The sequence below is a fragment of the Ambystoma mexicanum genome, chromosome 6p (assembly GCF_040938575.1).
Source record: "Ambystoma mexicanum isolate Mex_15411 chromosome 6p, UKY_AmexF1_1, whole genome shotgun sequence".
NCBI classification, from domain to species: domain Eukaryota; kingdom Metazoa; phylum Chordata; class Amphibia; order Caudata; family Ambystomatidae; genus Ambystoma; species Ambystoma mexicanum.
Window position 1 is genome coordinate 1,335,662,420 of NC_090935.1, and position 27,806 is coordinate 1,335,690,225.

Here is a 27,806-nt window from a genome sequence, read left to right on the forward strand (position 1 = left end):
GATCAACTGGCGCAGTTATTAGGGGAGTTAAGAGCGGAAGTCCATGCCGCTCGTTCAGAGACCAGTACATTGTGCAGGGAGTTAGTGGTCAACAGGGATCGTACTGAAGACTTAGCGCGCCAACTCTTGCAAACACAGGCTGGTCAAGTTCCCTTGCCCGCAGCAAATCCATCAACCTCTCTTCGAGCTGTTTCCCCTACTCCAGTCCAAGTAATAGTTCCAGGAAATATTCCTTTAGCGCCTCCTGAACGCTTTTTGGGGGATCCTAAGAAGTTTGCAGTTTTTATTAATCAATGCCGGCTCCATTTTCTCTGCCGCCCAGGGGTTTTCCCCACAGACCAGGCTAAAGTGGCTTTCATACTATCCTATTTGGGGGGTTATGCTGCAGATTGGTGTATTCCGTTAGTTAATAGGGATGACCCAATCTTAAGAAATCTTTCAGACTTCCAGAAAGAAATGGAAAAACTGTTTGCGCGCCATACCTAAGGGCAGGCTCTGGGTAATGAATTGCTCTCATTACGGCAGGGAAATCAAGAATTGTTGGCTTATATCGCAACTTTTAATAGATTAGTGGCAGAGACCAGTTGGCCCACCGAGAAAAGAACAACCTTATTCCATAGAGGGTTGCGCAGTGAATTAAAGGATGTGCTAGCACAGGTAGTCAATCCACCGGAGGGGATAGCGGAATTTATCGACCTGACAATCCAATTGGATCAGCGTTTACAAGATCGAAGAGTGGACCGTTCCCGTTCCGAGAACATAACTTATTTTGTTCGCCAGAAGGAAAATCCTATTAGAACTGGAACTGAGAGTAACACAGAACCAATGCAACTAGGGGTTGTCAGAGGACCCATTTCACAAGCGGAAAGGGACAAGAGATGCCAACAGCAATTGTGTCTCTATTGCGGAAAGTCTGGTCATTTCCTCAAGGATTGTCCTGTTAAACCATCTCGGAAACCCATTGGAGGCGTCAATCAGGAAAAGAAGGAAAACATTTCGGAAAACTCCAGTGCCCGACAAGTTTAGAAGTCAGCTTGTCGAGCATGGAAAAAGGTTCAGTGACCTCACACTTTGTATTTCCCATCATCCTATTTAGTCAAGAGCAGCCTTCGAAAATGCATGCTAAACAAGCCTACATTGATTGCGGAGCTGTCGGTAACTATATGGATTCAAAACTGGCATCCAAGATGGGGTTTCCCCTTGTGGACAAGTACGAAGCTGAAAATGTATCGGCAGTCGACGGTACTCCTTGGGCTTCGGGTCCTGTTACACAACGCACGGATAATCTCACTATGATTTATCAGGAGAGACATAAAGAGAGGATTACGTTTGACCTTATAAGTGCTCCACAATTTCAGATTATCCTTGGTATGCCCTGGCTCGAGAAACACAACCCAACTATAGATTGGCGGACTAGATCCTTGACCTTTGCTGCTGAATGTGAAGACTTATGCTGCTTAAAGAATAAATTGGAGAGTCCCGGTCAAGATACAAGGATTACCGACTCTACGCTTGGGCTAATCGGTGTCTTACCACCTGAGTATAAAGAATTCCAGGAGGTTTTCGAAGAAGAATTGGTGGAGGTGCTTCCTCCACACCGGCCCTACGATTGTCACATTTTTCTTATTCCAGGGGGGCAAATTCCGTGTAACCGAATTTATTCTTTAACTGAGAAGGAAGACGCTCACCTGAAGAAATACCTAGATCAGTACTTAAAAAATGGTTTCATTCGACCCTCTAAATCCCCCGCTGCCTCTCCTCTTTTTTTCGTACCCAAGAAGGAAGGAGATCTCAGGACCTGTATTGATTACTGTGCCCTAAATCAAATTACTGTTAAAAATTGTTATCCCATTCCTCTCATCTCTAATCTGTTGGATCAAATTAAAGGAGCTCAAATCTTTACCAAGTTAGATCTCAGAGGCGCCTACCACCTGATTCGAATAAGGGAGGGTGATGAATGGAAAACTGCTTTTCGCACTAAGCATGGTCTTTTTGAGTACCAAGTGATGCCTTTTTGATTGTGCAATGCCCCGGCAGCATTTCAATGCTTTATGAATGATGTCTTAAGAGATCTATTGGACATTTGCGCAGTAGTTTACATTGATGACATTTAAATTTTTTCAGCAGACCCCCAGGAACACGTTAAGCATGTTACTGCAGTTCTCCAAAAACTGCGTGAAAATTCACTTTTTGTTAAATTGAAAAGTGTTCATTTCATGTTTCCGAAGTCAAATTTTTGGGCTTTGTGTTATCTTCTCAGGGAGTTAAGATGGACATTCGAAAGGTGGATGCAATACTCACTTGGCCAGCTCCTACGTCAGTAAAAGGGGTACAAAGTTTTTTGGGCTTTGCCAATTTCTATCGACGCTTTGTGGAAGGTTTTTCACAATTGGTACACCCCATCACTTCACTGCTCAGAAAGAATAAAAGATTTGAATGGACTAAGGAGGCTGATGTTGCCTTTGAGAGTTTAAAGGTCAAATTCACAGAGGCTCCGATTTTACAACATCCTCAACCTGAATTACCCTTCATTGTAGAAACCGATGCCTCAGATGTGGCGATGGGTGCTGTCTTGTCACAGCGCAATCCAGAGACGCAGATACTACATCTGGTGGCATTCTGGTCAAAGAAATTCTCCCCTGCAGAACGTAATTATACAATTACCGACAAGGAGTTGTTGCCGATTAAGTGTGCATTAAAGGAATGGAGACACTATCTGTTAGGGACTCAACACACAATTACCATTCTCACAGACCACAGAAATCTACAGTACCTCCGTTCCGTCAAGGCACAATCTGCTCGACAACTGCGATGGGCCCTGTTTTTTGCCGAATACGATTTCATCATTACCTTTCGACCTGGAGTGCGTAATGGTAAGGCTGACGCATTGTCTCGAATTGGCAAGGGAGAGGAGGCCTTTGTTTCCCCAGTTCCAACCAATATCATCACAGGAGAGAGGATCTTGGCTTTGACACACATTATGGATCAATTTTTCGAAGACTTGCAGAATGAAGTAAGGAAGACCTTGACTCAGGAAGAATTGAGAACATGGGTGGATCAAGGTACTCAATTCAGTATCCAGGAGGAAATGCCTTACTACCAAGATCGTCTGTATTTACCTACTGAGGTGATTAGAAACCAAGTAATTTCCAATTACCACGGCTCCTTGATTGAGGGTCATCCAGGATGACCAAAACCTTGGAAAAGATCAAAAGATACTATTGGTGGCCAACTTGGCGTAAGGATGTGACTCGCTTTATTCAGACCTGTGGAAATTGTGCGCAAAATAAGAACTCCAAGAAAAAACCAGCAGGTTTTCTTCAACCCTTGAATGTTCCGCCAAATCCGTGGCATACCATATCCATGGACTTCATCACAGACCTACCTCCATGTGACGGTTACGACACTATCTTGGTGATTGTAGATTTATTTTCTAAAATGGCTCATTTTGTGGCATTAAAAGGACTTCCAACTGCTTCCAGTTTAGCTAAGACCTTTTTGGAAAATATTGTTAAACTACACGGTTTCCCTTCCATTGTAATTTCCGATAGAGGTAGTCAGTTTGGCTCAAGATTCTGGAGGAAATGCTGTGCCTTAGCCAAGATTGATGTACGACTATCCACAAGTCATCACCCACAGACTGATGGTCAAACGGAGCGCACAAATCAGACCTTGGAGCAGTATTTGCGTTGTATGTTTCACCAGACCGATGACTCCTGGTTGGACATTTTGTGGGTGGCAGAATATGCTTACAACAACTCAATTCATTCATCTACAGGACTCACGCCCTTTTACACTCTTCATGGTCGTCATCCTCGAACATCTGCCTTCGATCCTCCAGCACCATTAGAAAGGCCGGCTGTCAGGACCCTTCATGACAAGATCTTAACAGCGACAAGCCATGCTCAAGCTAGTTTAGCCACAGCAAAGAATTCGCAAAAGAAGTTTGCTGATCGACATCGAAGAGATACCCCAAGTTTTCAAGTGGGCGATTCTGTCTGGTTATCTTACCGAAACCTGGCATTGAAAGGTTCCAAGAAGTTTCTTCCCAGGTATTTGGGACCATTCACCATCGAGGCAGTCATTAATCCAGTGGCTATGAGATTGACACTTCCAAAGAAAATGCGAATTCACCCAGTTTTTCATGTGTCCCTATTGAAACCAGTTGAACCAGAGACTTGTTTACTTCAGGCACCAACTCCAGTAGAAATTGAAGAAGATCAGCCAGAATTCGAAGTAAAAGAAATCTTGGATTCAAAGGTGGTGCGGCGCAAATTATATTACCTGGTCGATTGGAAGGGTTATGGTCCGCTAGACAGATCTTGGGAACCATTAGAGAATATTCATGCCCCTCGATTATTAAAGAAATTCCATCAAAACCACCCTACCAAACTGGGAAGAAAATCTTTGAGGGGGAGTACTGTCATGATCACAGGCCAGTTCGTAGGTTAATAGTAGTCTTAAGGGTTAATTCCAGGCAGATAGTGGTGTTGCCCGGGATAGACAGGTAATTTCCACTGAATCAATAGGACTTCCTGTTTTCCTCATTGCGCCATCCAGAGACTACTCTCACAGGTCTAGTCTATTTCAGTGTTTTCTTATATATAGCAGGCTCACCTGGAGACTCGCGCTTCGCGTCGTTGACTGCTTGCAGTGCTAACGCTTACCGCGGTCTCTCAGGAAGTTCCTCAGCTGTCTCCAGTCAGAGCCCTTGTCCTTGCCCTTGCCCATAGTTTCTACTCATTTCTGCTTTCCCGCCTCCCTTCCATTTAGTCTAGTTCCAGTCCCTTACATTTTTTTTTTTTTTTTTTTGTCGTGTTGTGAAACTTCTCCTCAGTGAATACCGGCAGGGATACTGGAACATTTCGCAAGTATTCTGTTGTGGTGTTATTGTAATTGCGAAGGTTTAGTCTCTAATATTCTTATGGTAGTCAGTGTTTTCTTTGTCGCCGTTTACGCGGCGAATTTCTAGTCACAGTTGACAGTTGTAACTGCCGGCAAGGAGCACACTCAGCCGTGGCATAATTATCAGAGCTGCTGGTGTTTTCAAAAGGTGCTCCTCTACTCGATTAGTCAAACATATAATTGTCTGCGTATTAGTTTTTTCGAGTGGCATTGTTTTCAGGCTTTTTGTGTAATTGCTGTTGATATTAAAATAACAAAATTTCTCCTCAGCCAAGTTGATAAAAATAAATTACCCGCACATCACTCGATAGCCAATCCCATATATGAATATTTTCTGAGGCATTAGTTGGAGGGTTGCTACACTCACTGCTGTTGGTTTATAGGGTTATTCCTTTTCCTTTTAAACTTCACTTAGGTATTTAGGATAAGGGTGACTAGAGTTAGGGTTTACCTCATGTTCTAGTACACTCTAGTCATCTTCCCCCTCCTTAGTGTTGCCGCCTCCATAAAACCAACACTCTTCAGGACTTGCACCCCTGTGTGAAAACAGGATGGAGAGCTCATAAAAAATAATAATCAGGTGAGCCTGGGGGTATACTTGTGGACTAAGATCCTAGACAGTCTGTTGAAAGAGAAATTCCCAAGGGGTGGATATTAAGGAAAGTTATTGTTTGATGTTTCCACAGTAATTCTCTGTTCCTTGAAGAAAGGATTTGTAAAGATCTCTCAGGGCGTTCCCGCAGAGTTCAGGTAAGCGTTACATCCATAGACGGCCACCAGTAATCTTCCCTAAGTCTCCTCTTGGTCAAAGACCGACCCAAATGGCCAGCATTCGCCAATTCCACAATTTTACCTCTTAGACTTACAGGGGGAATTAACCTGACACCTCTGGACACACCCAAGGACCCTCAGCCAATTCATGCAATACCTGGGAATAGCCTCTCCCCTCGGGTTTGTCCTTAACGGTATGCCAACCTTTAACCAGACCCTCCCTGATCCATTTTAATTCAACATCAGACTCAGACTCCACATCCCACAACGACTTCTCCACAGCAGAAGCCACATAAGCAACCTGACACCCCTGCAAGTCCTCCTCTTTCACCAACCCTGCCTGATTGTGACTGTCACCCTCCATCACAGGAAAACGGGGCAAACAATCCGCCACAACATTAAACTTCCCTGGAAAATATTGCAAAGATAAATTGTATTCCTGTAGCTCCACCGACCACCTCGCAATCCTCGGGGATACTGCCATCACACCTTTGGTAGAAAACACCTGCACCAACGGTTTGGGGTCCGTCCTGACTATATACGGTATGACCTGAAATGTTTTGAAGCCCACAGCACAGCCAAGGCCTCCCTCTCAATTACCGAGTACCTGGTTTCCACATCTCTCAGCGTCTTCGAGGCAAAGGCCACCGGCATCCATTCACCATCCACACATTGTTCTAGCACCGCACCCAAACCCACCTCGCTCGCATCCACCGTAAGTACAGTCTTGTTCTTGGGATCAAATGACCTCAGGCACGGAGCATTTTCCACATCTCTCTTAACCAGCTCAAATTCTGCCCCACACTCCTCAGACCACACAAATCTGACTGACTTCCTCATCTGGGCTCTCATGGCCACCGTCTTCTCTGCATAGTTGGATATAAATTTAACATAATACTCTGCAAGGCCCAGGAAAGCCCTCAGCTGGTCTTTATTGGCTGGGACTGGCGTGTCTCTCATAACCTGTACAAACTTCCCCTTAGGGCTAACACCCTGCAAACTCAGGGTATGACCTAAATAGGTAACCTCCTCCACACCCACCTGACATTTGGTTAGTTTTACAGTCAGACCTCTCTCTTTAAGAATCTGCATGACCTTCCTGACCCTAACATCATGTTCCTTCCTGCTACTACCCCACACCAAGATGTCGTCATGAAAATAACTTGCTCCAGAGACCGCTCCAAACATCTGCTGCATTAACCGTTGGAACACAGCAGAAGCCGAAGCAAGGCCAAATGGCATGCGACAAAAACGGTATGCGCCAAAAGGAGTCACAAATGATGTGAGAGGCCTAGAGTCTATGTGCAAGTCAATTTGATGGTACGCAATTGACAAATCAAAGGTGGAAAAATACTTTGCATCCCCCAATGTCAACAACAACTCGTTAATGTTCGGCAAGGGATGCCGATCTACCCAAATGCTAGAATTAAGCTCCCGAAGGTCTACACACATTCTGATACTCACATCACCCTTCTTGACCAAGACCACGGGAAATAACCACTCTGACGACTCAATAGGTTCAATTATACCTGGCGTCTGTAATTTGGTCAACTCCGCTTTCAATGCCTCCCTTGCCGCAACCGGCACTCTCCTCACTTTGTGTACTTTAGGGACTGTGCCCCTCTTCAGCACGATGCAATGGGCAAAACCTCTGAGCTTACCGGGAGTATCCGAAAATACCTTTGGAAACTCATTCATAAGCACCGTTGGCGTAACTATGTTGCTATCCACCGCTCCCTCTACAATACTGAGAACTGGCACCCCCTTACCCGGATGAATCTGCATTTGTAAAGCTGCCTGCTCATCCCAACCCAACACACTAGTAGTGCCCTTGGAGGCCACATACAGTTTACCCAAAGCCTTCCTCCCATTGAAGGAAAAATTGGACCAATTGTATCCCAGTACATCAATAGGGTTCTGCCCATATGCGCATGGCTTGATGTCCGAAGCCAATAAAGTTGAAATCTGTTTACCCAATACTTCATGATACACTTCTGGAGCTACTAATGTGTAAGGTGACCCTGAATCCACCAACATATCCACAAGATGCTGTACCCTTTCGCACACTTCCATCCACATGCAGAATCACACCCTGTTCAGGTGTACCGCCAGAGGCACCTTCTTGTAAAATTCTGGAATCATCTGGAGCCACATTAGCCACCAATTGCACTTTACACATGCGTGCATAATGGCCCACGCGTCTACATTTCCTGCATTCAACATTGCTCGCGGGACAGGACTTGGAATCAACCGTATGGCTGGACCAACCACAATTTTTACACCCATCCTTACCCTTAGACCACCTGCCCCCTTGACCATTCACCTTATCCACATTTTTCTTATTCTTTGGTATTACAGCATGAACCACCTCCCTAGACGCATCCCTCTCAGTAACAATCTGTACGCTCGTCTTGGAAGCCTCAATTGCCCTAGCAATCTCCAACACCTTATCTAAGGATGGGCCACTCGCAATCCACAATCTTTCTCTGATTTTTTGATTAGAGGTCTTCATCATAATTTGGTCCCTGATGTGTTCATCCCCATTACCAGGAAACCCACATGTGGCCATTAGCACTCGTAATGCCGTAACATAAGTATCTAAGCTTTCCGTGGATCCTTGTGCCCTAGAAAAGAATTTATATCGCTCCAAAACCACATTAACTCGTTTACCAAATCGAATTTGTAATTTTTTCAGGGCAGTCTCATATGCACTTATAACCATCTCTCCCTCACCGCCACCTGGAACCATTACATTCTCTCCAGGCAGGTGACAAAAAACCCTCAACCCCTCAGTACCAATACAATTGAGCAATGAGGCCTCCTTTTCATCATCGTTGAATTTTGCACCACCGGCAGGGTGGTCAGGGCAGTCTCATATGCACTTATAATCATCTCTCCCTCACCACCACCTGGAACCATTACATTCTCTCCAGGCAGGTGACGAAAAACCCTCAACCCCTCAGTACCGATACAATTGAGCAATGCAGCCTCCTTTTCATCATCGTTGAATTTTGCACCACCGGCAGCCCTCAGGTATACTTTGAAGGCATCCACCCACTCCCAAGGGGCAGTAGGTTCACCAGGGTTTGACAAAAAGGCAGGTGGAGGCCTCGGAGCTGTATGTAGCATGTTAAATCGATGCGCTGGTCACCAAAAATCAATTTGCAGACCGCAAACCAGGAAACAGTACGCTCCTCGTGAAACCAAAAGGGTTACTTGTCCCAAACCAATCAGGAAGCGTCTCCGTAAATTGTCACTTTGTTTTCATGCACTGAAACGTAAAAATGCAGTACTCCAAATCAGGCCGGTTGGCCCCACGTAAGTGAAAGTCAGAGTGTCAGATGACCTCAGGCACGGAGCATTTTCCACATCTCTCTTAACCAGCTCAAATTCTGCCCCACACTCCTCAAACCACACAAATCTGACTGACTTCCTCATCTGGGCCCTCATGGCCACCGTCTTCTCAGCATAGTCGGATATAAATTTAACATAATACTCTGCAAGGCCCAGGAAAGCCCTCAGCTGGTCTTTATTGGCTGGGACTGGCGTGTCTCTCATAACCTGTACCAACTTCCCCTTAGGGCTAACACCCTGCGAACTCAGGGTATGACCTAAATAGGTAACCTCCTCCACACCCACCTGACATTTGGTTAGTTTTACAGTCAGACCTCTCTCTTTAAGAATCTGCATGACCTTCCTGACCCTAACATCATGTTCCTCCCTGCTACTACCCCACACCAAGATGTCGCCCTGAAAATAACTTACTCCAGGGACCCCTCCAAACATCTGCTGCATTAACCGTTGGAACAGAGCAGAAGCCGAAGCAAGGCCAAATGGCATGCGACAAAAACGGTATGCGCCAAAAGGAGTCACAAATGATGTGAGAGGCCTAGAGTCTATGTGCAAGTCAATTTGATGGTACGCCATTGACAAATCAAAGGTGGAAAAATACTTTGCATCCCCCAATGTCAACAACAACTCGTTAATGTTCGGCAAGGGATGCCGATCTACCCAAATGCTAGAATTAAGCTCCCGAAGGTCTACACACATTCTGATACTCCCATCACCCTTCTTGACCAAGACCACGGGAAAAAACCACTCTGACGACTCAATAGGTTCAATTATACCTGGCGTCTGTAATTTGGTCAACTCCGCTTTCAATGCCTCCCTTGCCGCAACCGGCACTCTCCTCACTTTGTGTACTTTAGGGACTGTGCCCCTCTTCAGCACGATGCGATGGGCAAAACCTCTGAGCTTACCGGGAGTATCCGAAAATACCTTTGGAAACTCATTCATGAGCATCGTTGGCGTAACTATGTTGCTATCCACCGCTCCCTCTACAATACTGAGAATTGGCACCTCCTTACCCGGATGAATCTGCATTTGTAAAGCTGCCTGCTCATCCCAACCCAACACACTAGTAGTGCCCTTGGAGGCTACATACACTTTACCCAAAGCCTTCCTCCCATTGAAGGAAAAATTGGACCAATTGTATCCCAGTACATCAATAGGGTTCTGCCCATATGCGCATGGCTTGATGTCCGAAGCCAATAAAGTTGAAATCTGTTTACCCAATACTTCATGATACACTTCTGGAGCTACTAATGTGTAAGGTGACCCTGAATCCACCAACATATCCACAAGATGCTGTACCCTTTCGCACACTTCCATCCACATGCAGAATCACACCCTGTTCAGGTGTACCGCCAGAGGCACCTTCTTGTAAAATTCTGGAATCATCTGGAGCCACATTAGCCACCAATTGCACTTTACACATGCGTGCATAATGGCCCACGCGTCTACATTTCCTGCATTCAACATTGCTCGCGGGACAGGACTTGGAATCAGCCGCATGGCTGGACCATAGGGGTGTCACGGTATTTGTTTTATGACGGTACGATAACCTTCTTGTCAAATGACGGTATATCATGGTTATCGCGGTGTAGCAGGTGGAGTTGACTAATCTTAACAAATATTTTCTAAAAGGTCATAAATTGTCAGATTTATCATCACAAACAAAACCAGACACCCAGGGCCAGAATTGGGGTTTTCAACATACTTTCCACTGAAATGCCACCCCTTGCTTCCACCAAACAAACACACGTGTGGAGAGGAGGAGGGGGGGAGCCCTGCGGCGACTGGCAAAGCAAACTCAATAGCTTTTCTTAAGTGGTCATTTAGGCTCGGGCCAAAAGGTGTTAAATAATCACGGACATGTTACCCTTTGGTATGGCAGCAGGGAATACCCACAGAGATTAGTGAATTTCGTAGTGTGATTTATTATATGTAAATTCAATGATAGAACCAGGGAAATCCCCCATTGTCATATGTTTAGAGAACATTATCCATTATAAATATATAAACCCCAAAGCCGCCAACCCAAAGTAAACCCTTTTGCTTCTTGACACTGTATCTATTTTTCCTATTGCTAACATATTGATTTTGTGTCAGGCACGTGTGGTTGATGGAATGGCACTAAAAACTGCTCCAACTGAAACTACTTGGCAGACGGCACATCCAACAGTGCAAGACCAAGACTGCGCAGCACTTGCTTACTGCAGCCTTTCCAAATCAGATTCAAAAGCACACTTAACTGTATAAACGGTATAACAGTATAAACAATGTGACGGTTATTATTGTTCAATTAAGTGGTTCACAGTATCTTTAACGGTATACCGTTATACCGTTACACATCCCTACTGGACCAACCACAATTTTTACACCCATCCTTACCCTTAGACCACCTGCCCCCTTGACCATTCACCTTATCCACATTTTTCTTATTCTTTGGTATTACAGCATGAACCACCTCCCTAGACGCATCCCTCTCAGTAACAATCTGTACGCTCGTCTTGGAAGCCTCAATTGCCCTAGCAATCTCCAACACCTTATCTAAGGATGGGTCACTCGCAATCCACAATCTTTCTCTGATTTTTTGATTAGAGGTCTTCATCATAATTTGGTCCCTGATGTGTTCATCCCCATTACCAGGAAACCCACATGTGGCCATTAGCGCTCGTAATGCCGTAACATAAGTATCTATGCTTTCCGTGGATCCTTGTGCCCTAGAAAAGAATTTATATCGCTCCAAAACCACATTAACTCGTTTACCAAATCGAATTTGCAATTTTTTCAGGGCAGTCTCATATGCACTTATAACCATCTCTCCCTCACCGCCACCTGGAACCATTACATTCTCTCCAGGCAGGTGACGAAAAACCCTCAACCCCTCAGTACCAATACAATTGAGCAATGCAGCCTCCTTTTCATCATCGTTGAATTTTGCACCACCGGCGGCCCTCAGGTATACTTTGAAGGCATCCACCCACTGCTCCCAAGGGGCAGTAGGTTCACCAGGGTTTGACAAAAAGGCAGGTGGAGGCCTCGCAGCTGAATGTAGCATGTTAAATCGATGCGCTGGTCACCAAAAATCAATTTTCAGACCGCAAACCAGGAAACAGTACGCTCCTCGTGAAACCAAAAGGGTTACTTGTCCCAAACCAATCAGGAAGCGTCTCCGTAAATTGTCACTTTGTTTTCATGCCCTGAAACGTAAAAATGCAGTATCCAAATCAGGCCGGTTGGCCCCACGTAAGTGAAAGTCAGAGTGTCAGATGCAATCCAGGTAATCCGTGAGACAGACAACTGCAAAAAAAAAAGTCAAAGCGACCTACCGGTGCACCATAGCAGCCGTATCCATCAACCCCTTGCTGCCGTCACCTGTCCAAAGTGAGCACCGCAGCACTCAGCTGTCATGGAACATGAAGCGACACTCCAAAATACTCCTAGGACGTAGCCTGGAGCAGCCGCTTCATCCGCGTCTCCTCCCCCACAAGTGTATTTAAGTTCTTTATTGCATGGACCCCAATGTCGAGGTACCACCACCAGAGTCAGAGATAAACTGCCCTTGTGGAATGCTGATTCCTGAACCGGCATCAACATTCCACACGCGCCTATGCACATTACAACATTTCCTCTTCCCTTACATAACCAAAACAACATTAACAAAATGCAAAGTGAACAGGAAATAAAAGTAAAAGTAATGGTGAAAGAAACAGTAACATATAGCTACCCTTCCTCCATAAACAAAACATGTCGGAATGATACAGAATAGTAATCAAGACCATCGCACCTGAAATACACAAGAGTGCAACACTTAACAAATGTAGTCTCTAAACCTTATGGGGGCCCACACCGCCGAGCGAGGCGGCCCCCACCTTGCCCTACATCAGCTTGCTGAGGAGGAACCATCTCACTCTCCCCATTCACACCTGAACTAGAAGATCCCGGCACATCCTCTTCCTGTTCGCACCTCACTCCTTGGGAACCCACAGGGTCAAAATCCAGAGCAACATCCTGAGATTCCCCTCTCAAATCTGCACCTGACATTCCAGCACGCTTGACTCCATCGACCACCACACGTCTTTTACTCCACACGGAGCCATCCTCCAATTGTACATGACCCTTACTGGTCTTCACAACTCTCCTTTGGGGTAAAAACGTGCTATTGCCTTTGTGAACCAACCTAGGATTTTTTATGTACACATTATCGCCAGGCCTAACGCTTAATTCCTTCCTGAATTTCTGGGAAGAAACCAAAGCCTCCTGGCGCACCAGAATACTGCAATGTATACTTTGCAGATCTACATTACATGAACCACCGCCACCCAAAGCCAAAGTTCTCAACATATTTCCTGCTTTTCTGCCCCTCATGAGTTCAAATGGAGACTTTCCCATAGCCACTGAAGGAGTCCTACGATACGCAGCCAGGTACTGTGGCACTACTTCCTGCCAATCCAAACCATTAGCCAAAGCCAATTGTATAGCAGACTTAAAGGATAGTTCCGGGACTTTTTTTTTATTGTCCCTACGGTTCGGCCATGTGTTTTTAAGCATAACTCGGTCGATCGTAGAAAACTTTCCTATGGACCTTACCCGACTTTTCGTCCATTAACGCACTCGAAATCAGCCGCCATTTTCTGATAATCCTATCATTTCCCCCCATCGCCCTGGCTCACCTGCTTTTGCGGCACTAAATCAAATCCCCCGCCCCTGAGCCTGACATCAGCAGACGCGTACCGCCCATTTCCCAACGCCAAAGCACGTTTCGTGTCAACAATCGCTGCGCCTCAGCTAATGAACTGTCGCCATGGAAATGGCAGGACGCCTCTTTCCTCAATAAGTATAAACACACCGTTTCACAACACACAGCAGCAGATTTTCGATTCCATTACTCTCTGTGTGTTACTTTGAGTATTCTGTGACTCGTTTCTGTGCTCTGGTCAGCTACCTTCGTTGATTGTAGCCCGTGTGAACAGATACCAGTACCACCGCTATAAATTATTTTACTTTCTTTACCACACAATGGCTACAATAATGCCGTATATGTACGAGCCCGAGTACACCGAGGAAGAACTACTGGAAAGGCAAGCACGCGAAAACGATGGGGATTCGGACGGCAGTTGGGAGGACCAGTCAACGGATGAAGAGCCTGGACCATGTCGCATGGACGGCGTCTCCACCTGGTGCACGTGCAATCGGTGCGAGCTAATGCCAACTGAGGAGGAGAACTGCTGCTGCCGTGAAAATTCCGGGTGCTTGGCCTACATTTCGGAAGGCGAGCCAAGTCCGCAATGCATCACCGAGCTGCCAGAGTTCAGGGAAGCCTGCCTCTCACGGACAGTGTTGAGGATGATGATGGTGCTTATGCACGAACTTTGCGGCACTGTTCGTCCGCGTAATCCGAGTAACGAGTAAGTATACTCTGGTTGTGATGTCAGTGATGCCACTACTATTTCATGGTCGTCTCATCATTCGAATGCATGTAAATTGGTTCCATGTTGTGCATTTTCTAGATAGAATTTTTTTCAAAGCAGAATGACATTTTTTACCTGAATCGACAGTGATAAGAAAGTTTTGTCATTTTAATACAGTTTGCATCTTTCATTTTCACAGGTGGTACAGGCTGGTGGCCTATCGTTGCTTCACTTGGTGGCTTCACGGGAGGGTCGGACACCGCGTTCGGAGAGTAATACCTGCCTGTGCGGTACTTGCCATTAGACTACATTTCCCCAGCGACAGTGGACAATACCGCGGATTTTCCATGGATGTGCTGCAACCGCAACTTTACAATGTGTAATGTTTATTATTTATGTTCAATTGAAATTAAGATCTAAAATAAAACCCAACATATATTTTAACAATGGTTGTTTTGATTTTTTAAATGAATCTAGTGTGTCTCCATTGAATAGTCTTCCTGTGCCTTGTCTTGTCACACCACATGTCTCCGGCCAGCATCCTCCCTCACGCAGGCCGCCCACCTTCAATCCACATAACCGTTGAACCCATATGCAGCAGACATACATATGTTATTTTGCGGGTTGGCATCAAGCCTCCCGGCCTTGCCTCCTCCCCCAAAAATGTACTAGATCCTTCAGCCTGCCTCTTACATGCAGTTAGATGGCCTCTCCTTGGTGAGGCCCTGCGGCAAACGAGTCTTGTCTGCACGACCACCGCCCCAATCCACCCCCCGCCCTATCAAAGGCAGTTCGCACCGGGGTACTTGTGCTGGCAAGTGGAGCTGTCAGGGAGCGATAAAGGCCAAGAGGTGCCAAAGACCATGTACACTTCAAAGTGGTCTATAGAGCATGGGTTGTTGTTCCCATGTCTACCTCCAGACCCCGTGTCTCCTGCCAAGCATCCCCCCTCACGCTGGACGGCCCCCTGCAATCCACATAAGTGTGTCTCCATTCACGAGTCTTCCTGTGTCTTGTCTGCACGACCACCGCCCCAATCCACCCCCCGCCCTATCAAAGGCAGTTCGCACCGGGGTACTTGTGCTGGCAAGTGGAGCTGTCAGGGAGCGATAAAGGCCAAGAGGTGCCAAAGACCATGTACACTTCAAAGTGGTCTATAGAGCATGGGTTGTTGTTCCCATGTCTACCTCCAGATAATGCCACGACATATACACGTCATTCATTCACAAACACACCCCTGTTTCGAATTCTTTATAACCCACTTCATATTTCGAATGAGAACTTCTTTGCGCTTTGCTAGTCAACCCGTGAAGGTGCTGGTTATCTGCTCTTCGTCTCTGTGAACTTCCGTGACCACTTCGAGCAAACTCGTCAGTTTGCAACCTGTGAACTGCTCCCTATTCTACGACAAGAAACTACTCTGATCCCTGCATCTAACTGTTTGTTCGTCAAGGTAAGGCCATGTACCATAATCATTTTGCGTCCAATTTTTTAATTTATATCTATTTGCTAGTAGTCATCAAATTGCATCCATGTTTTCTTTTCGTTCAAGACAGTACATGCAAGGAACTAGTCACATGTTCTGAGTTTAGTCAAATTATTTTTCTATTTTTTTAAAGTTATTCAAATACTTATCCGCATGTGAATAACGTGTATAGTTACAAGAACCAAAACGAACCTTGCATTGGACCTTTTATGTGTCATTTAATTTTTTAACACAAATTGTATTCATTGAGAATTGTTGATCTTTACTTTTCAGAACTTTCCACAATGCCTGCCTGTTCCATTGGCGGTTGCCCTTCGAAGACCCATAATAAATCTGAAGGTACTATAATGCATGTTTTCCCTAAGACAATAGATCAGATAAGAGAATGGGTCCGATATTGCGGATATCCACCGTCTGAGCTTGAAAGTAGAGTCCTAGAAGTCTTTGCGGACAAGAGGGGTGATCGATACCGCATCTGCAGCAGGCACTTTAGCTCAGACATGTACTCCACATCATTGCTAATAAAGAAGAAAACACCGCGAGCGAGGCGAAAATTGCTCTCAACCGCTATTCCCACTCTATTCGTCCACATCCCTCCACTGGTGAGTCAAGTTTACGGATTTAGCTCTCGGCCTTGCGGTAGTGTGTAGCATTAGCTAACAATAATTTCCCCATTTATGTATCCACTCAATATGAAGGCGGAAGATTCTCCATCCGTGTCGTTATTGCAGTCATCAGCCACTTCAAGCGCCTATCGGGTAATCCTACTTGGCTATTCTGCCACTGACTTGTTTTAGGCATGTAAATCAATAGTTTTAATTTATCGTGTAATTATTTTACCTAATGGTACACCCTTGTACTCGTCCTCTAGTCTTTGTTTTCAGTTATAATTATTGTTATCCAAAATAATTCAAGTACTGTCTTTCAGGGAGATGCTGAGGAGTCCAACGTATTGACGACTACCGTTGATGTCACTCAGATGCTCGAGGTACGTTTCAGGACAGTTCCATCGATGGAGATCATCAGATCTTGCATTCTTGTAGCGTGATTGTTACACACACTGTTTCTTTCGTTTTTAGTCCTTCATATGTCCTTCTGTCGTCGCCCTCCTATGTGTCTTCTTTTTTCAATATTGTGTTCATTACTAATGAAAGTCCTATGTTTCAGGGAGTCGATGGAGCATTAGTCCAAGAAGAAGGGGGAGCGTGCAGTTACGGGTCGGCGCAACAGCTTGCAGAAGTGTGCACCGCAGTTACATCGTCCCTTGATGTTCTTATGCATTTCGAGGTATGGATACTGACAGTTCGATGAAGCGAAATCATATGACGTGATTACATCCGCTATACTTCCTTCTTTATTAACGCAAGTACTATGTTTCAGGGAGATGACGGAGCTTCTTCTACAAGAACATCACCCCTAGTAGTTGATGCAGATTTCTGGGTGGTGACACTTCCAACGATCGAGCAAATCGAATCATATTTAGATATCCATTATTTATTTTAGACAACTGATCATTTGTGCAGGTCTATTTAGATGAGCCGTTCACGCCTGCACAAACTTTCTGTTCTTTTTATCAAAATAGAAAACCATACTAATGCAATTACTGTGTTTCAGGGAGTCACTGAAGCATCATCTTCAATAATATCATCAATGGAAGTCTATGAGGAGCCCGAGGTATGGATCTTGACAGTTCCATCTAACTAGATCAACAATGCGTGAATAATTGTCGTTTGAATGTTCTACACAAAGCGTTCATTCGTGTTTTGCTATTGAGATGTACGTGGGTATTGGTCCCCAAGTACATTTTGTGTTTTCGATATTGTTATACATACTAATGAAAGTTCTATGTTTCAGGGAGTCCATGGAGCGTCAGTGCGTGATGGATGTGCTTATCAGGAAAACATAGTCGTTGCAGCGCAAGAGGAAGTGGAGACATGCACACACGAGTCGGAGCAACAGCGTCCTGATGTTGAAGTTCGAGGCAAGAAAGTTTCAAAGAAAAGAAAGCAAAAGAAGGTTAGTGTCCTGGTCACTATATTATGTTGTTTTTCACTGTTAATAGTTCAATACTGTAACGTGTGTTTAAACTGAACATCCCTTTTCCAATCTGTCCTCTAGTTGCGAGTGGGTGTACGAACTAGATCTACACAGACAGTGAAGCGAACGAGAGATGTTGCTTGTCAAACCTTTTGGCAGGGACTTGAGACTGGAGATGCATCGTGCCAATGGGAAGAATATGAAGTGATTGACAACGGAGCTATACCACCACCAGCCATTGATAGTGAATGTCCTCCTGGTAGTTCGGATGCAGTCGGAGATCAATTCACAGAATCCACACCCGCAAAAACTAAGACCGCGAGAAAGTTGAAGAAATTGTTTTATTCACCCATCGCCGGAGAAGGAACAGATGTTGCAATGGAAGAGAATGAAGTGGACGACAATGAAACACCATCAATATCACTGAACATAGCGGAAGACGATATCAGAGATTCTACCTTTCATGTGAGTGACATGTCCTCAACGTTACAGGCCGAACCAGCTGGGATGCAGAGTGACAGTATAAGGAAAGAGGCCAAATTCATTGTATTCGATAGTTGTTTGATTGATCTTATTATTCGGATGAAATGTGGGCATTCGGTTGGTGGGGAAGTATGTGGGGAGCCATTGATTAATGTGACTCGTGCAATTCGAGGCACTAACCTTAAAATACATGCCACCTGTACAAAATATCATCCTTTCACATGGTCTGCACAACCTATGCTGGGACAACTGCCAGCAGGCAATCTACTTTGTGCAGCGGCTGCACTTTTTAGTGGTTCAAGTTTTAAAAAATTAGTGTCTTTCTTTCAGTTTGTGGGAATCCATTTCATTGCGAAAACTCAGTTCTACAAATACCAAACCGATTATCTATTTCCAGCCATTAGCGAAGCTTGGAGAATGGAAAAAATGTCTATTGATAGTACATTCGCGGGCAAACGGTTCAGGCTAGCCGGTGATGGACAGTGCGACAGCCCAGGATTTTCAGCCAAGTACTGCACCTACCACTTTCAGGACATGGAAAGTAAGAAAATTGTGAGTTCGGTGGTCGTGCAGGTGTCACAAAGTACATCCTCAGTGGCCATGGAGAAAGTTGGCTTTGTAGCATCATTGCAAGAACTACAATCGCGGGGAATGGTGATCGACCTGATAGCCACGGACAGACACGTTTCAATTGCCAAGACAATGAGAGAACAGTACAAAAATATAAATCACCAATTTGACGTTTGGCATCTTGCAAAATCAATCAATAAAAAATTGTCGGCTGCAGGTAAAAAAAAAGAATTGCAAGGTATTTCACAGTGGTCCAAGTCAATCAGCAACCATCTTTGGTGGAGCTCAAAAACATGTGGAGGGTCGTTGGAAATTCTACTGGAAAAATGGCGGTCAGTAATGCCACACTGTACGAACGTTCACCGATGGAACACGAACCAACATTTTCACAATTGTGAACATGGCCATTTGTCCACAGAGGAGGCACGGAAGAAGAAGTGGTTGATTCCTTCATCACCCACTCACAAAGCCATTGAAAAGATTGTATTTGGTAAAACTATAACAAAAGCATTGAGGGGACTCACGGAATTCTGCCACACAGGAGATTTGGAGGTGTTCCACAATATGTGCCTCAAGTACAGGCCAAAACGATTGCATTTTGGCATGGAGGGCATGATAAATCGGACTCTTTTAGCGGTCTTGGCACATAACCATAATGTTGGCCGTCAACAAAGTAGGACGACCGGAACTTTAGGGACGCTTCGCTACAATAAGGCCTTCACTAAAAGAAGTAAACAATGGGTGATCAAACCAGTGTTTGAGGATATGCAATATGAGTTTATTGAGAAACTTATTGTTGACGTCCTAGATAGGCACATAAATGGAGTTGTGAACGAACCTGTGCAGGGGACAACTGCATTGCCACCCAACATTGCCTCTGTTCCATGTCCACCTAAAGAAGAACTCATTGAGAAATACACATCACGGTTTAAATGATTGTAATTTGATTGTCTGTTCTCTCGAGTCTCCTCATGTCGCAGGCCCATTGAATATGTGTATCTATCCAACCTTGTTCATTTGCGCATTAAATTAAACCAAACAGTAATATAAATCATTTTTCAAAAAATATATAATGTCTCCGTATTTATGGTTCTGTGGGGCTGCAAAGCACGCAGACAAAATGCAAAGATGGAGTGTAAATTTCAAGTCCTGTGAGAATGCCTTACACTGAATGTATATAACTAGGAATGTGTGCTCGTTCAAAGTGAAGGTCAGCTGCTTTGATTTTTTCTCGGGTGCCAGAATGGCCCACGACTCAGTATAAGGTTCTATTGTATTTTGACCTTGACAGGCCGGGACCACGTAAGAAACGATAATGAATAGAATTTCAGAAACGAAAGCCATTTCATGTTCGTTCATTAGAAGAAATAACGTCGGCATAGAAGGAGTGGTATTTCGGGGCTGCCCTACGCACAGACACAATGGAAAATGCAAATATAATGTAAGTAACTCTTTAGATGAGTTTATACCGCAATTTAATTACTATACAGTAGCTTTAAAGACGGGTTAAGTTGTACTTGTTCGTTCTATGTGGCATATTGTTTTGTACCGCGCACTATCTTGGGGAGAACCGTCTACTTTTACGGAAGCACCTCAAAACCTTTGCTTCTGCTTTCTCTCTCCCTCTCCCCTGCTACAACTGGTCCACTGTCTGCGATCTCGGTCCTGGGCCCTTCCACTCTCCACCTGCACTCCCTGTCAACCCCTGCACTGAGGGACTGTCTCAGTATCCTACAGCCCCCCCTTGACGTTTAAAACCCAGTTGCACTGTCCTAGTTATGAAATAATTTCCCGACCGAATATATAAAATGAATAATTCTAATAAAGATCTGATGGTGAGACTAATTTCATTTTTTATGTTTTTAGGTACATCATTCACTACTGTCTGTGTCACGAGTACCAGACACCGGCGGACGGCTTCTACAGCCGCCAGTTGCTTCTCCGCGTGAACAACGTTACCACCCTGACCATTTCATGGGACGATCGCCAAGTACAAGTATGCCCTTACGCGGTACTAACGGCTAGATGCAACATACAGACCGTTGTGGTGGCCTAGTGCCTCGTTGTTGGAACAGCCATGCGATTATCAGTGCGACCGAAGAGCTTATTTTATCGTAAACCAACACCCTGTTTACTGCACACGAACATCGCTTGCCTCAAGACGAACTATTTTGGATCGAGAGCAAATAAAAATGAAAATCGCTGAATATTCTCTAAATATTTGATGTCCAATAAATGTACTTTGCCAAATGTACAATCTTGCAGTTTGCTTTTAAACCACAGTTTCATATTCCGAATTGTGGCGCTGTATTGTGAGATGATCTAAGACCCTGTGTACAGCAAAGGAACCTCGCGTGCCTCAAAACGAACTTTTTGGAACGTGAGCAAATAAAAAAGAAAATCGCTGAATATTCTCTAAACATTTGATGTCAAATAAATGTACTTTACCAAATTTACAATCTTGCGGTTTGATTTAAAAGTACAGTTTCATATTGCGAATTGTGGCGCGCTGTGTTGTGTGAGCTGATCTGTGTTGATTTCCGGGTTCTGTGTGGAGTCGCGTAGAAGACGCCTGGGCGCGTTTGCCTACGCAGCTCAGTCACGTCACGGATAGAGGCGGGAAATATGAATGTTTTGATAAAGTCTGTTTCAGGGGCGGGGGATTTGATTTAGTGCCGCAAAAGCAGGTGAGCCAGGGCGATGCGGCAAGTGATAGGATTATCAGAAAATGGCGGCTGATTTCGAGTGCGTTAATGGACGAAAAGTCGGGTAAGGTCCATAGGAAAGTTTTCTACGATCGACTGAGTTATGCTTAAAAACACATGGCCGAACCGTAGGGACAATAAAAAAAAAGTCCCGGAACTATCCTTTAATGGTACCATTGGCCCTCTCAACCAGACCATTGGCACATGGATTATATAAAGCAGTCCGGTGATGGGAAATGGCATGCTGATCCAAAAATTCTCTCATGGCTCTGGACGTGAACTGCACACCATTATCTGTAACTAAGTTGGCCGGTAATCCCTCACGATCAAACACTGTACTCAAAAAAGCAATAACAGAATCTGTAGTGATATTACCACAGGCGGCTACCTCGATCCAACTGGACGTATAGTCCACCAAAACCAACAGATATCTACACTCAGGCTGAAGACATTCAAAAGGACCCATGATGTCCAAAGCCAATTTGGTCCATACTTGCTCGGGACCATCTACAGGATGTACCGGTTGGGGATGCAGTACTTTGCTTTTATCACTGATGGCACAAGCCTGACACTCTTTCACCGCCTGTTCCACATCCTTGTACATAGACGGCCACCAGTAATCTTCCCTAAATCTCCTCTTGGTCAAAGACCGACCCAAATGGCCAGCATGCGCCAATTCCACAATTTTGCCTCTTAGACTTACAGGGGGAATTAACCTGACACCTCTGGACACACCCCAAGGACCCTCAGCCAATTCATGCAATACCTGGGAATAGCCTCTCCCCTCGGGTTTGTCCTTAACGGTATGCCAACCTTTAACCAGACCCTCCCTGATCCATTTTAATTCAACATCAGACTCAGACTCCACATCCCACAACGACTTCTCCACAGCAGAAGCCACATAAGCAACCTGACACCCCTGCAAGTCCTCCTCTTTCGCCAACTCTGCCTGATTGTAACTGTCACCCTCCATCACAGGCAAACGGGACAAACAATCCGCCACAACATTAAACTTCCCTGGAAAATACTGCAAAGAGAAATTGTATTCCTGTAGCTCCACCGACCACCTCGCAATCCTCGGGGATACTGCCATCACACCTTTGGTAGAAAACACCTGCACCGACGGTGTGTGGTCCGTTCTGACTATATACGGTATGCCCCAAAGAAATGTCCTGAAATGTTTTGAAGCCCAAAGCACAGCCAAGGTCTCCCTCTCAATTACCGAGTACCTGGTTTCCACATCTCTCAGCGTCTTCGAGGCAAAGGCCACCGCCATCCATTCACCATCCACACATTGTTCTAGCACCGCACCCAAACCCACCTCGCTCGCATCCACCGTAAGTACAGTCTTGTTCTTGGGATCAAATGACCTCGGGCACGGAGCATTTTCCACATCTCTCTTAACCAGCTCAAATTCTGCCCCACACTCCTCAGACCACACAAATCTGACTGACTTCATCATCAGGGCCCTCATGGCCACCGTCTTCTCAGCATAGTTGGATATAAATTTAACATAATACTCTGCAAGGCCCAGGAAAGCCCTCAGCTGGTCTTTATTGGCTGGGACTGGCGTGTCTCTCATAACCTGTACCAACTCCCCCTTAGGGCTAACACCCTGCGAACTCAGGGTATGACCTAAATAGGTAACCTCCTACACACCCACCTGACATTTGGTTAGTTTTACAGTCAGACCTCTCTCTTTAAGAATCTGTATGACCTTCATGACCCTAACATGTTCCTCCCTGCTACTACCCCACACCAAGATGTCGTCCTGAAAATAACTTACTCCAGAGACCCCTCCAAACATCTGCTGCATTAACCGTTGGAACACAGCAGAAGCCGAAGCAAGGCCAAATGGCATGCGACAAAAACGGTATGTGCCAAAAGGAGTTACAAATGATGTGAGAGGCCTAGAGTCTATGTGCAAGTCAATTTGATGGTACGCCATTGACAAATCAAAGGTGGAAAAATACTTTGCATCCCCCAATGTCAACAACAACTCGTTAATGTTCGGCAAGGAATGTCGATCTACCCAAATGCTAGAATTAAGCTCCCGAAGGTCTACACACATTCTGATACTCCCATCACCCTTCTTGACCAAGACCACGGGAAACAACCACTCTGACGACTCAACAGGTTCAATTATACCTGCCATCTGTAATTTGGTCAACTCTGCTTTCAATGCCTCCCTTGCCGCAACCGGCACTCTCCTCACTTTGTGTACTTTAGGGACTGTGCCCCTCTTCAGCACGATGCAATGGGCAAAACCTCTGAGCTTACCAGAGTATCCGAAAATACCTCTGGAAACTCATTCATGAGCACCGTTGGCGTAACTATGTTGCTATCCACCGCTCCCTATACAATACTGAGAACTGGCACCTCCTTACCCGGATGAATCTGCATTTGTAAAGCTGCCTGCTCATCCCAACCCAACACACTAGTAGTGCCCTTGGAGGCCACATACAGTTTACCCAAAGCCTTCCTCCCATTGAAGGAAAAATTGGACCAATTGTATCCTAGTACATCAATGGGGTTCTGCCCATATGCGCATGGCTTGATGTCCGAAGCCAATAAAGTTGAAATCTGTTTGCCCAATACTTCATGATACACTTCTGGAGGTACTAATGTGTAAGGTGACCCTGAATCCACCAACATATCCACAGGATGCTCATCCACCAATACTGAAACCCAGGGACCCTTTCGCCCACTTCCATCCACATGCAGAATCACACCCTGTTCAGGTGTACCGCCAGAGGAACCTTCTTGTAACATTCTGGAATCATCTGGAGCCACATTAGCCACCACTTGCACTTTACATATGCGTGCATAATGGCCCACGCGTCTACATTTCCTGCATTCAACATTGCTAGCGGGACAGGACTTGGAATCAGCCGCATGGCTGGACCAACCACAATTTTTACACCCATCCTTACCCTTAGACCACCTGCCCTGACCATTCACCTTATCCACATTTTTCTTATTCTTTGGTATTACAGCATGAACCACCTCCCTAGACGCATCCCTCTCAGTAACAATCTGTACGCTCGTCTTGGAAGCCTCAATTGCCCTAGCAATCTCCAACACCTTATCTAAGGATGGGTCTCTCTCAATCCACAATATTTCTCTGATTTTTTGATTAGAGGTCTTTATCATAATTTGGTCCCTGATGTGTTCATCCCCATTACCAGGAAACCCACACGTGGCCATTATCGCTTGTAATGCCGTAACATAAGTATCTATGCTTTCCGTGGATCCTTGTGCCCTAGAAAAAGAATTTATACCGCTCCAAAACCACATTAACTCTTTTACCAAAGCGACTGGCCCTCGTGGAATGTTGATTCCTGAACCGGCATCAACATTCCACACGCGCCTATGCACATTACAACAATATGCCAATGGATATCCGCCCTCTGTGAAAGGTACAGTTAGCTAAAACGTGATTGTAGGTCTTCTTGATTGGAAACCACCTGAGAGAACGGGTTATTTGGCCTTGCTCGTTCTCATTAGAGTGGTTCACAGAATTTTGCAAATGTGGAACACCGTGCCTTCATGTTGTCTAGAATCACACTCTGCAGTTTTCAATTGACTTAAAACATAACATTTAAAAAAGGATGGGTCCCTTTAATTCTCTACCCGGCTATGCCATTTTGCTCACTGGCCATTACATTCCCATACCTTGTTTAATTTTGGTGTAGTCGATAATCCAACTTTCGTCCCAAAACATTTTCTGCTTCTGGTACTGAAACCACTGAAAATACATAAATACAAAATTAAGTGCAATTGATTGATACAATTCAGAATAAAGTGTACTGTGTATTTTGGTTGAAATATTATTATTATTGAAACATTAATATTATTGAAATATTATTAAAGATAACGTGTAAATGCGAAATTGCAATCTACTCCAACAAGAGCCTTAATTGAAGATAAGGTGTTACAAGCAAAACTCTAAAATCTATGCAAGAACATACATAAATGTCTTCTGGAGAGAATCCAAAAAGCCTTTACGTTCCATAAAATAGGAATGTCACTTAAAAAAGTAATTTGCCATATCTACATTAGAGGAGATTATTTCCTAAAGCACTGTGGGTAGTTTCACCAACTGAAGTATATCACAACTATTTGAAGTAGGCGCATCAGAGTACATTGGGGATATGTCTAACCTCACCATGATGTTGATGACAAGCCAATTGCGCAATCAGTCCTTAAGATATGTAATATTTTATTATCAGATGATTATCAAGAAGAGCAGCTGTACATTGACCAACCAATTAATTCAATTTCTAAATTTAGAGTGCTGTAAATAAGAAATGTACAGGTGATTAAGGATATGATATGGTTTATAATTGAAGTGCTGGCTGGAATTACGAAACGGCATCTAGAGAAAAGCGCAAACTGTGCTGTGTCAATTGCACATGTGTGTATGATGGATTCTCTGCTGTGCCGCCTGTGGGCTCAATGGGAGCAATGTGGGCTGCAAAGTTAGAGGAATTCACTTGCGGATCCAATCTGCCGGGTAAGGCGAAACTCCGGTAAGGGTTGCTCCAGTCCATTAATTATGGTGCATCAGTCAGGGCAGAACCAGTGACTTGCAGTTTCAACCTCCTACACAAGGGAAAACTTTCCAAGAAGGAAGCCCTTTTTGAGTAAGATGCCAGGATGTGAACCCTCCACCTCAATGGGAATGAAGAAAGCATGTGGATCATTAGCAGAGCATCAGCCTGACAGCTGATAAGAAGAATGATGGGCACAGCCCTGACATCATGCTAAATGGTTGACATTATATTTACGGATTTGATTTCTTTAAACGGTATCAAACTTATGGAACATTTATTGGTAATTCAACTATTTTATTAAGTTGTAAAGCCACATCAGCATGTATAAACTGCTCATCATTTTCAATTAAATAATCTTAAAATTACATCAAATCATCAAATACAAATTAGAGCACTGCCATACTGCCATTTTAACAAGAACCATCATTACCAGACAAACTACATTGTTTTTGATTTGTTGGCAATACGTGGTGTACATATCTTCTAGATCATGAAGTCAGTCATCTGTCTTTCAAACAATAAACGACGTGAAGTTCAATTTGCATATACCCTTGTGATTCTGTATTCATTTATATGGTGATGAAAATACAAAGGGGCATGTGGCAAGAGCTAAATGGGGGAAGGACCTGTGTTAATCATATCCAGGGGTTATACACCAAATGTGCACCCACGTCCTCGTTAGTTCCTATTCCCAGCAAGTGGTATGCGTAGCGGGGTCACCAGCACGTGCCCACCCTGTCTCATCCCTTGTATACAGTGCCTTGCAGTGAAAACAATCAGCCTAGAGTCCTATATTCCAGCATTAAATATGTCTTGTACATAACTGCACAGCCCCACCTTTGAAATCACAGCCCGTTTTTTGTTATGTTTTATAGGGCTTGGTTAAATATATAAAGCACCCTGAAAGTGCTTTGGTGTGGGCTCTGTCCCCCACCATTAACCTCCCCCAGTTTCTGTTCCTCACAATTAACCTCCCCCAGTTTCTGTAAATGAAGCAATGTGATCCATGACACTGATAATCTGAACCAGTGGTGTGTCATCGGGGACAAGGTGGACTTTAGAGCAAAGCCTAGACTTTCATGTATTTAGTATAAGCCTAGTTGCCATGGTTACTGTTCTCAGATGAGACTTCTGCCATCACTATTGGATGTCACTGAGAATTAACAGGCTTTGGTAACAGGACTCTTCTTCAAACAAAGAGTCCAGTGAGAAACCTATGATCACGGTTACATATAGGACAAGCTATGGAACAAAGGAGAGACATATAGAGATATTACTTTTAATCGGATGATCTGATCTTTAAACCTCACCATCCTTTTTAAAGTATCACCCCAGATAAAAGAAAGGACATTTTGGTACATGTAGTGCCTCGTGGAAATACTTTTCCAAAAGTGTCCTGACACTGAGACTAAACTTCATGCCCATAACACCACCATGGGTGTGGTTCCAGAGGACGTACCCTCCTTTCAAAGGGTAATAAGTCATGCGCGTCTGCATCATAAACCCTGAAGCAGAAGAGAGTAAAAGAGGAAGGAAA

At 44.6% G+C, this 27,806-nt stretch overlaps 1 protein-coding gene across 1 annotated transcript in view; it reads right to left on the minus strand.

Moving 5' to 3' along the window:
- The window catches only part of LOC138510826 (atrial natriuretic peptide receptor 1-like), a 488,764-nt gene that overhangs the window by 315,121 nt on the left and 145,837 nt on the right, over positions 1-27,806 (minus strand). Inside the window, exons 8-9 of the mRNA XM_069626514.1 lie at positions 25,389-25,461; positions 22,943-22,955 (exon numbers count right to left, since the gene is read on the minus strand). Coding sequence (XP_069482615.1) covers positions 22,943-22,955; positions 25,389-25,461 — 86 coding nt within the window. The remainder of the gene's footprint in view (positions 1-22,942; positions 22,956-25,388; positions 25,462-27,806) is intronic.